The sequence below is a fragment of the Armigeres subalbatus genome, chromosome 1 (assembly GCF_024139115.2).
Source record: "Armigeres subalbatus isolate Guangzhou_Male chromosome 1, GZ_Asu_2, whole genome shotgun sequence".
Classification (NCBI taxonomy): Eukaryota; Metazoa; Arthropoda; class Insecta; order Diptera; family Culicidae; genus Armigeres; species Armigeres subalbatus.
The window spans coordinates 194,941,819-194,954,153 of NC_085139.1; the positions used below are offsets into that span (position 1 = coordinate 194,941,819).

The following is a 12,335-nucleotide window of genomic DNA, read 5'->3' on the forward strand; positions in this document are numbered from 1 at the left end:
TGGTGAATTTCGAATAATTTTTCATGAAAATTGCAAAAGCTTTCTTACAAAAATGGCAAACATTTTTTTACGGAAACTCAAAGAGTTTTTCGTGGGATATTCAAATAATTTCTTGTGAAATTTTCCAACAGTTTCTGTGGAAATTCCTAAGATTTTCCATCGATCATTCCAAAGAATTCGCATTAGTACTCCCGAAGAAATTGCCCTAAAATATACGAAGAATTTCCCATGGAAATTTCGAAGAATTTCGCTTATATATCTGAAGAATTTCTCGCGAAAATTCCGAAGAATTTCCGAAATTAAGAAAAAAATCCCGGGGATCTCCCAGAAAATCTCCAGTGAAGGGTTACTCGCGGAAATTTCGAAAATTACAAAGAATCACGACGAAAACTAAAAAAAATAGCAATAAAATCCAAATGGAAATTTTAAAACTTTCTCGAAAGTTTTTATATAATACTCCGTAGAATTTTCCTGCTCAGCACAGAAGAATTTCCTTGGAATATCCATACAGTTTTAAGCCGTATTTCAGACTATTACTTCAGTGAAATTCATTATATTATTTCGATAAAGTCTCGCAAATTTTTTTGGGAAAATCCTAAAAAAATCGAACAAGTGAACTTTGCACATAGCTTCTGTATAAGTTGTTTTCCAAAAAAAATAATAAAAAAGTCTACGTAGACTTTTGGTATACCCCCCGTCCCCCTTCGTAGACTAACGTAGACTTTTTCGAAACCCCTCCCTCCCCCTCAAGAGTCTACGTGGTTTATGGACAACCCCTTAGCGCATTGACTTTTCCCCATAATTCGACGATGGATTGGGCCGAATTGATTGTGTCAAGGAAGTCTTCCCACTGTTTCTTTTTAGCGTCTTGAATGGCCGTTCGGCACTCATAGTGTTTTTTTCAAGTTTTTCAATGTACTCTCCTTTCTCGGGTGTACAGGGAAAGCCTCCTGAGCGCTCGGTGGACTTTCCTTTCGGCTTTAACAGCTCGACGCGTTTAGTCCGACTACTGTCCTGGCCAAAAACTAGTCTTAGTGATAGACAGAGTGTATGTAATTAAGAGTGGCGACATGTGCCGAATTTGAAAGGTCTACTGCTCGTTTGGAACACGATTTTATATGGGAATGACAGATGAATTTTGTTCCAATTCTGACAGTGTCGCCACTCTTAATTACATACACTCTGGTGATAGATAGACCAGCGCACTATGGGGAATTATCATCTTTAATGAAAACTGTTTCTATGCAACATATATCGCTAGTCAAGTTGAAAACCGAAATGGGGGACTATTGAACTTGGATTTTTCTCGCAATCCGTACGTTAAACCTAACTTCGCTAGTCTAATTAGGCCCTAATTAGACTAGCGCGCCACTAGCAAAGTTAGGTTTAACGTACGGATTGCGAGAAAAATCCAACTTCGCTAGTCCCCTATTCCTGTTTTCAACTTAATTGAGTATATTATGTGAAGAAATATTCAAGAACTCTTTTTTAACCCTTTAAGGGCCATCTTTGACTCTTCAAAACAAAATATGCCGCGTAAAAAAAAAATCTTCATTTTAATGTTTTGGGCATTTTTTTTGTTCCTAATACAGCTTGCATAAATTATCAAAAAAAATATATTTCTTGAAGTTCATTTTCTAAACATTACGAGGTATAGAGAATAAAAACCACAATTTTCAAGGAAACTTTGATTAATGCTATATTTTTCGGCTAAATTATTTCATGATCATGGTCGCTGATTGGAATGATTTCAATAAGATTGAGTCTTCTTTTTTATGTCTTTATTAGAGTGATTTTTAAATTATATTATTAGGTTCATCACTAAATTAAGTCTTCTGGAACTCCTGTGATGTAATAATCTTATATTTCATTGTACGACAGCAAAGAAAACTAGGGTTCCATTTCAAATGCCATTTTCTCATTTGTCGTTTTTTTTGTATTTGGTACAAGCATACGTAGAACTGTGATGAATAACATGGAAGTCTGACACATAAAGCACCGTCTTGAACAAAAATTTGTTAATCACAAGACGAGCAAAGAAAGGCCTACATATAAACCGCATCGTGGTCCCGCAATACACCTTTTACTGCCCTGAGGGGTTGTTTACCTCGGGCCGCAAGAGCATCTAATAGATTGCTATCGACCAGGTTCATTTTGTAGAGATGTACGTTCAATGATAAGTGATTAAACATACCCAAGTAATCAGAATTGCATGATTTTATCTGAAACAATTCAATCTGATAACTTTGCCACGGTCATGAACAACCATGATTCCAAAATGAAAATTTCTAACTGACTTGTTGAACTAGTTACTGAAACACTAGAAGAAAAACCATTTTACTTCTGAATGTTTTTACATATACGTTTTTCGACCTCAACTGTAAAGTCGTCTTCAGTGTCTCGTACTTGGCTCGACTCAAGTTTGTTGACTTGTAAGGTCGTCTTCAGTGTCTCGACGTGAGTCGAGTCAAGTACGTCAAGTTACACACTTAATTTTTTTAACCGGGATCTCAGCAAAATGGTCAACTTTTACCAAGATTCGCACAGCTGTGCCCCAGCAAACATGTTTTTTGCCGAGATTTCTGTCAAAAGTGCTGAAAATCAGCAAATGATTTGCCAAAAATCAGCTAACAAACATCATTTTTGCCGGAATATCAGCTTTTTATTTTGATGGCGTACGGCTGTGCAGATTTTTGCCAAGCTGCAGAAATAAAAACTAAGTGTGTACAGTTAAGGTCGAAATACGTATATGTAAAAGTAATACGATTTGGTGGAATTGAATGGATTGTACTAATTTCGTCTCATGACAGTGAAATATTTCTTAAATAGTTTCAGTCTTTTAAAATCTCTCATTTTATTACCTGGCTTTATAGAAATGCGATGGTTTCCCTCTTCTAGTTCTAAGTCGGATACTAGTATTCCCTGTGTCAGTCAATTTATGTAGTAAATGCATTAATTTATGAAGTAAATGCATCGTAGCTCAACAAGTCAGTTAAATTGTTGAGACGTTTCGAAGTGGGGCATATATGCTTTTTCTTCTACCGTTCTCGGAAAAGACGGTTTTCCTCGTGTGATTTAGCCTTTCACATTTTTTTCCAAATGGAACTTTGTACCACTGCTTGAATCGATGGTTGTATAACAGACAACAAATGATGCACATTGTTGTTTAAATGTTGGTTACTAGTCTTACTAACTACCCAATACCCATGAAAGACAAAATTGTTTCAGCGCGGTATTCTATGTTACCAACTATTATCATATTTAATAAAAGCAGAATCATCATACAGAGTGTAGTTAATTGTCTGTCTTAGACAATATTTACACTTTGGTATGATTAGGAGATTGAAGTGCAATAATTATGTAATTTGAATACTGTATTTTGGTCATTGTGGTGATATTTTGTCATTGACATTAGAACAATATTATCTCTAACATCCTTTGTTATTTTTTTCTATTATTCAAAGACAAGGTTTTAGGTTATAGTTGGTTGAGGTTGCAAATTGCATATTTGATGATAATTTATTTGGATGTAATCAGGAGGAAATTCACGGTATATATGGTTGCATATTAGTGAAATATCGAACGCAAAAATCATTCAATTTGTAATTGCTATAACTTTTGATTCCCTAGATGAAATATTTTAAAATTTTCATAGCAGACGCCTGGATAATATATCTTTCGAAAGGCGAGTTCAGAATGGTTGGACATTTTTTTTCGTTAATAACCGTCACAGGCACACCGTGACTTAGAATAAATCGCCGAATTCGGTAAAATTTTACCGAAATCTCAACGTCAGCAGAACTGTGCGGTAAATCATTTTATTAATTTCGGTGATTTTGACAGTTGAACAATGGAAAAAATTACATAAAATTTGTAAAATAATTACCGAACAGATCTGCTGTTGAGATTTCGGTAAAATTTGCCGACTACTGTAAAATGAGTTAAGTGTGTAAGCCTTAAAACGTTGCTTTAATTCAGCGTTATAACTGCACGTAATGCTACCCATTTAATGCGTATCAACTTTCAGTGCAAATATAACGCTAATATATTGCCGGAAAAGGCGAATTATCATGCTATTATTATGCAGAGATGAAGGCTCAGTAATTGCATTAGTGATGCCAATATGGGGCTCAGGGAGGAACGTCAGAAATTCGCTTGTTATTTCGGGCGAACTTTTCGCACACTTTCACAGAGCTTTTTTGGGCAGCTGATCAGCTGCCGATAATGAACAAAGACGAATGCTACAACAATGTAGATAAACCAGACAAACCCAGATAAAATAAAAAATGAATCCACCCTCATTTTTTGTGAATGATTCAATTGCCTGTATTATCAAGAGAAGTTATCTTGTTATGTATACATTTTTTTTGTTAATTGCTTCCGTTGCTTGCTAAGTATGTCCTCATATGGGTCTCGAACCTAGAAGCATGATATATAAATCCCAAAGTTGTCCTCCTCTGCTCTCTCGACCACGGATGATGTGTGACGTTTTGCTGCCGAAAGGCATATTTAAATAATGGGCTCTATATTTGATGAAAGTTTCATTAGTGGTTGTGAATAATTTAACCAGGATATTTTCTCACCACTACATAGAAAAATAAACCTCATGTTTGAGTTGTCAAAATAGATGACAGCATTAAATATTGCTATTATTGCGCATATAATGCTAATGTAATGCTATTCAAATGTTTTTAGACACTTGACCATGCAGCATTAACGATGCAAATATAAGGCTGAATAAAAGTTTAAAAGCATTTGCGGTGTTATTATAAAACTTTGAAGCCTCTTTAATGCTGTTTTAAGGCTTTAAACTAATGCTTACGGTTACTTGGGTAATTCTTGACATCAAGCTAATCTGGTTGCAGCAACTTAATTGTTGTTGGAATCTTGCCGATATAAATACGACGGAACAGGCACAGTGGAATGTCCAACGAGACCGGGGAAACCGAAACAAAGTTGCAGAAAGAATCGGGTAATTTGCCAAATGTTGAACGGCTAATTTCTTCGCCTATTGTTGAACGCACGTGCATTTCTTATGGGAGTTTAACAATAGGCAACAAAATTAGCCGTTCAACATTTGGCGGTTTCCCCTATTTCCCGTCAATAAAACCGCTGTTTATTGGAAGACGATTGGATATAAACTGAATACATTTACGGTTTTCTATTGTTTTCACTTAATGAATCTATGGTGAGGGGAGCGTGGGCCAAAACGCCAGCAGAAGGATGCAAGTGCGAAAATATCGAAGCAATTCAACAATTGTAACTGAATTTGGCCATATATAAGTTACTGTAATCTATGTGTAACAAGTGTGCTAGTCGAGAAGGTTCTCACGTCTGAACCACGCTCGCACAGAAACTTTACGAACTATGGAAAATAGCCACCGTCCAAATGTGATCGATTCATTTACCAGCTGAGTAATATACTCTGACGGACGAACACGGTTCTTGTAGTTTGCGGAAGCCAGTGGATCCGTTGATGTGAAAGCCATCTGTGAAATATCGGTTGCTGCAATCCACGTGATGATATTCTTCTGCAAAAATACGAGGAATGGAAAGATTTTGAAGATGATCTGGTATTCCTTGAATTGCATGTTTCATGGACATATCGTATTCAATTTCGAAACTGTCGTTGATGAAGTTAATTCGAGGGGGATTATATCATGGAAGAAAAAGATGTGACGATATGTAGTTGAGATTGGCGAACCAGATCGAGCATGTTATCGAAGTTTTCTAAGACAAGTATGCTACTAGTTCCACATTTGATCAGTATTCAAAGTAAGAGTTTTTAGAAACGGAGTGACTTTTTCAAGTACCTTCAGGCTTGAAAAGATCTGTCATGCAGATCTAATGCAGATAAGAACAATACGCAAACAACGATATTGAATTCGCCAGACCGCATTGTAGGGGAAGGTGGGGAGACTTGATCACCCTTATCGAGAACTAAAGTAGTTTTGTTCTAGCGTATTTTTTAGTATATATCGTCTAGACAAATGACCTTTATGTGGTGAGTAATTTTTTGGATTGGTAACCTTATTTATTCTGCAGGGCGGTTTGTATGTTTTGACCTTCCAAAACATTTTTTATTGGCCACGCAAAATTTGAACAACTTTTCATAACAATGACCAAATGCTTTCGTTTTTTCACTGCACAAAGCCATAAATATGCCTTATGATCTGTACTGATGAAAATGTCAACATTCCATCAAAGTTTTAGGATATTTGGATTTGAAGTTATTGTCTCAATATGGGGACACTTGATCCCCCATACAAAAATTTGACGAAAAAATTCAAAAAAATATATATCTGTTCTCAGGCTTCTTATTTTTTGTAGATTTGACAGATTTGATGAAGGGTTGGCAGGAAAATTAATTATTGCGTAGATATCGTATAATGGGGATTAAGTCTCCCCAAATTTTAAAATTGCATATGCTGTCGAATTCAATAACAAAAATCGTCCATGTATACTCACAGCAATTCGAAAATTCCTCTAATTTTGTAGGAAAAATATTTAAAAAATCTGAGGGCACCTTTCTACTTTTATCAAAGCAAGTTCTTGGAGAGGGATCAATCTCTCCCGAATATTTTAAAAGTCGATTTTTGACAGCTCTCCAAAAAGTTGATTGTGTATCAATAACAACAATAAAGGACTGTCACAAATCGACCACGTTCTGATTGATGGACGGCACTTCTCCGAGATTATCGACGTCAGGACATATCGTACATGGTTAAACTGCGCCCAAAACTATCCGTCATCAACAATGTTCGGTACCGACGACCGCCGCGGTACGACCTAGAACGACTGAAGCAACCTGATGTCGCCATTGCATACGCGCAGTATCTCGAGGCAGCGTTGCCGGAAGAGGGTGAGCTCAATGGGGCCCCTCTTGAGGACTGCTGGATACAGTCAAAGCAGTCATTAACGACGCAGCGGAGAACATCGTCGGGTATATGGGACGAAGTCGATGGAACGATTGGTTTGACGAAGAGTGCAAACAGATTCAGGAGAAGGACGCAGCGCGGGCGGTCGTGCTGCAGCAAGGTACCCGGCAAACGTGGAATGTTATAGACGGAAGCGGAGACATCAGACCCGCCTTTTTCAGGAGAAGAAACGCCGCCTGGAAGAAGCGGAGTGCGAGGAGATGGAACAGCTGTGCCGTTCTCAAGAAACACGCAAGTTGCCGCGAGCCGAAATGTGCCGGGATAAGGATGGGAACATCTTGACGGACGAACGTGTGGTGATCGAAAGGTGGAAGCAGCAATACGAGGAACATTTGAATGGCGCTGAGAGTACAGGCAGTGAAAGTCAAGGCAGCGGAGGAGATGACTACGTCAGTTCAGCGGACGATGGAAGCCAACCAGCCCCCACCTTGAGGGAAGTTAAGGATGCCATCCAACAGCAAAAGACCAATAAAGCAGCTGGTAAGGATGGTATCGAAGCTGAGCTCATCAAGATGGGCCCGGAAAAGCTAGCCACTTGCCTGTATAAACTGATAGTCAGAATCTGGGAAACTGAATAGCTACCGGAGGAGAGAAAGGAAAGGGAACAAGAAAGGCGACAAGCTGGACCATCCTTAATGCCCCCTAAAAAGTGATATCCCAGATCATCTTCCGTTGTCTGTCACCATTAGTTAACCATTAGGTAAGAAGGATAAATTCAATAATACATACATACGATGCATTTTGTAAAACGCAAGCATAAAATATACTGGATAAGTCACACAATGCGAATGCATATGATATACCATTTATAGGAAAGCCAAGTATGTAGGCTCACACTCATTAAACTAGGGACTAAAGAGAGGTGTTACAAAAACACTGAGGACGCATAACGCATCATGCGAATCCATACAGGTGACAATTTGTTGAAAAACTAAGTAAAAACATATTTATAACCCCATCCTTATTACCCCAAAAGTTGAACAAGAGAAGCCAAAGACGAAACACAGAGTACACTGTGAAAAACGCATAATATGAATCCATATAGGTGACAAACACAGAGTACATTGTAAAAGAAATGCATAATGTGAATCCATATAGGTGACAATTTTGGTTTGGTAAGGTTCTTATTAGACCCCCCTAACCATTTATTCGTAGGCACGGTAAGCATAAAGCCGCTTGACACCGAGAATTAGGGGTCACCTGTATGGTGGACTTTTACCACTGGAACAGGCAGTCCGCAATGTTATTCTTAGCCAGATAACCAGCTGTCGACACCACACGGCTATCTAGGCTGCTCCTGGAGAGAAGTTGACATTGACTTTACGTCAACTCTCAATGTGGCCGAACAGCCAACCCAGGAGTAGATCCATAAGTATTAGATTGCTAATGGCGCTTCAAAACATGTGATCTAAATCTTTTTGCCTTTCTCGTACAACAAAGTTGTACCGAAAGGCTATATGACCCATAGCCAAGGACGGAAATCTTCGTTCTACTATCAGTTGCATCGATGCTCAGTAGGTAGCTTCGTCATTGATTCGTGTTTGTTTTGATCAGACGCTCGGCAATGCAGGCACGAACATCTCGCAGCATGCTGTCAAACTTCCATACCAAATTTACCGCCCGATCCTCAATAGCCGATTGATAATCGAGCGTAAAAAATGAATATCTGCCGGGGCTGAAATGAATATTTTGAATTGCGGTTGATTTGCACCGATAAATGGTGATTATTTTACTTTATATACTAAAAAGATGCATATATTTTAGGAATCTGACTTTAAAATGTTGAATCCATGCACCGCAGTATGAAATGATATTCATATTTTGAGATTTCAAATTGAATATCAATGTGCCAAGCTGAAGATTCATTTTGACACCGCACAAAACAACACTGATACCGAGAGTCATCGCTTGCTGCTGTTCGTGCACATGTCGTCCTTTTCATTCGCACATTCAAATTCGGGAAGGACTAGCAACTTGATTGTGTGTTGGATGTCAGCTGTTTGAGTGTAGTTGAAACGACTTTTTCTGTCCCTGCCCATAGCACAGATATGTGTCCAAAGTGTTATATACCGATCGACTCAGCTGGTCGCAGCTCAGCAGCCACCTAGGTGAAACAAATAGTTTTTTTTATAAAAAATCGGAAAAATCGACTAAATGTATGAGAAAATGATATAACTTTTTTGTTTTGTGACTAAATCACTCGCGGTTTTCGGGAGCCTCTTCGTAATGGTAAAGATTGTACATGTTACTAATGAGTGCCATTGAATGATTACAGCGTCACCTAGAGGTAAAACAGTGAAAGGGGATCATTTTCTCATACAATTAGTCATACATTTAGTCCATACAAACTTCAGGCTCGTTGAGCATCCAGTTAGACTGGACGGACCTGGCTGAAATTTTCACAGTATCTCCTGGGAGCAAAAAACTTTATTTTCAGAGGGTATATGTCTCGAAAAAAAGATTTTGATTTTTTTTTCATATAAGTGTGTCAGTAAGCATCCATACGATATCTAAAAATGTTCTAATTAGAAATCATTGATTTCTGATGAAAAAATGAAACTGAAAATAATAGTCTCCATGCCAAGCCATTTTTTGTCCGTTTGAAGAACAGGACAAAATAAACATATGCCGGAAAGCTAATCAAACCCTCAAACTTAGGACCAATATACGTACACAATCCTAAGCACTAATCACAGGTGAAATTCTTTTGATTGTTTTGAGAACTAAACATGTATTAATTTTCGTTGCCTAAGCTCCGGGCGTTAATGGTATTAATATGCGTTCGAAACATTCATTGCAAGACTGATTAATCAGCTTTTTCTTTGACTGTGATGCATATAAATGCATCATCACTGCTGGCTGGATTTGGATTGATCTGAGGTTTTTAGTGCCTCCTGGCTGTTAGAATAAATAAATTTCTCCTTTTCTTAAAATTTGTGTGATTTTTATTCTATCGTCTGTATTTTTAGCCGAGTTTTCAAAAGTGCCCACAACCGAACCACAAAATTGAAATGTCCAAAAATACCAAATTTGCGATGTTGTCAATAATATTTCCAAATCCGACTAAATCAATATGGATTCTTTGCTAGTAGTAGGGTTACTCGTCTAGCTTTGCATTCGTATACAACCGTCGTCATAAGATCAACTAGGGCGAAAGATACAGACCTAAGACAAAAGTGTGCCCACAATCGAACCTCTTCCACTACTAATGAGTTGGTAAGTGTTCGAATCTGTATAACTCGAAAACGGTCAAAAATCACTATACGATTTATTTGATTTTGCCTTTATTTTTATGTTTCAAATGATTTTGGCAAAGTGTTGGGTTGTATCGATGATACTAATTTAATTGATGACATTTTGTTTGGAAACAATTTTCCCTAATTTCTTGGAAGACTCAAAATGGGCAACTACAGCTTCTCAAATAAATAATTCAATATGCATTTTATTGCATAAAATCTGTAAAAAATCTTCCATACTTCAAAATATAACGAGATTATATGAAATGATTTATTCAAACTTGTGAGAAACTGAGAACCAGCAATCTTCTATTGTAACGATTAGCTATCATAGCAACTAAGGATGATAGTGTTGATCAAACACGAAACACCTTATATATAACAACACATAATATATTTAATATAATTAGTCTGAAAAAAGCGGATTCTGCAAACCCCGTAGCCAATTTTTATTCATAGAATTTTGTATTAATTTTTTGTGGGCTTCGTGGCCCTTGCGGTTTGCGACGTCAATCGTGTAGACGTTTGTGCTGTGGAGTGTAGGTTCGATTCCCACCCGGTGATACGAGAAATTCTTCACTGGTCCATTGGGTGTTGTATGATGTTTGTTGTCTTATGCTAGGTGTAAAGTGTTCAGTCTGAACGACCTGTGGTCCAAGACGGTGATTCTGTCTTGTAAATTTTACATTTGTATCAATGTTTTTCTAAGCCATAGTTTAGGGAATTTAATTGCGAAACAGTCCAGGGTGATATTACGTACCTGCTTCCTCGATATCAATTTTTATTCTATCTTCGTTTTCCATGAACACTATCTCGGGAGTCCGTTTGGGAAATTTACTGTGCATCCCATGCAACAAAAACTCGTCAGTATCACTTAAATTTCCACCGGGTGGAGATTTGTTGCCCACTATCACTGAATTCCATTTGGCTTCATTGGTTACATTGATGCTTGAATCACTATTACTTGGTGGCTGTTTGCTTTTCAATCTGACATGTTCTGAGGTACTTTTGTCCACCAGTTTTTTGCACTGTTGCTTATCGTTGGCTATTACCAATGGGGCTACCGCTATCAGCCCCAATAAGCTAATAACTATATTGACGTACATCATTATTTCAAGGAGTTAACTTTTCACTTAGCTCACTTTTTGATCGGCAATATTCTTAGAAGGGCGCTTCTAGTTGCCCTATTAATTATCACAGAAGTCGTAGTTTTCGCATTTTCTTGCTTCACCGATCTCGTTATTTACTACTAAAATTTGCTCAAATCTATTTAGAACACTTTTCCGTCGACAATCAGGCACTGTTTCTATATGACCATGATGTAAGTCCTTCTGCTAAACACTTGATAATATTTACTGTCAATTACTTAGGAAACCTTTGTTTGCAATTATAATGATCCAGGTTCCCAAGAGTCGGAACGTATTCGTTCCGAAGTTCGATGAAGACTGACGGGACCATGATATCGTACAAATGACTACATATCTTTGCACCTGTGGAAGAATCGAACGCCTCTAGCCGCAGCAAGCAGTAGCCTAGCATCAAATCGGATCGGATCTAGTTGATATTCACTGCACACTCTGAGTGCTATCTACCACGCGGCCTATTGCACGCTATAAAGTATCAACATATTGGGATATACCTTCTATACAAAGCAAGTGGCAATCAGTGTTTTGCGTTTATTTTTCTCGGCTCAAATTGCGCGAAAAACCGTATTTCAATGTCGCCTGGTCGCTACTGATTGCTGATAGAGTGGAAAGAATGATTTCTACATATCGACCCACCCTCGGGGGAGAGCTCAGATGAAGTACATATTCCAATGCGTTTAGCAAGCCTGTAGGTTGAGGTTGCACTCTTAGAAGTGTGGTCGTTATTTGCGTTCTGAGTAGCCACATGGCTCTGATTGTTGCATTGTCACCAAAGAAAATTGAATTTTCTAAGTTTATAATTGCGACTATTTTGTATACCTGTGTGGCAACGATAAGATGATAAAATTGAAATATTTTATTCAACTTGAATTATTACACCTTTGATATGTAGCCGCAAGGAAAATTATAAAAAAGCTTCATTGTAGCTAGTTTTCTTTGAGTTGTTCGTACTCGTGTTTGAATGTAACCAAAATTAGTAGCTCGGGAGTTTTGGAAACCGCACGCAGCTGCAAAGA

General features: G+C 37.8%; 1 protein-coding gene across 1 annotated transcript in view; it reads right to left on the minus strand.

Annotated features, from left to right (window-relative positions):
• Positions 1–11,630, minus strand: part of LOC134205644 (nose resistant to fluoxetine protein 6-like) — a 48,155-nt gene extending 36,525 nt beyond the window's left edge. The window contains exon 1 of the mRNA XM_062681090.1: positions 10,935–11,630. Within this exon, the coding sequence (XP_062537074.1) occupies positions 10,935–11,283 (349 nt within the window). The 5' untranslated portion in view covers positions 11,284–11,630. The remainder of the gene's footprint in view (positions 1–10,934) is intronic.
• Between the last annotated feature and the right edge of the window lie 705 nt (positions 11,631–12,335).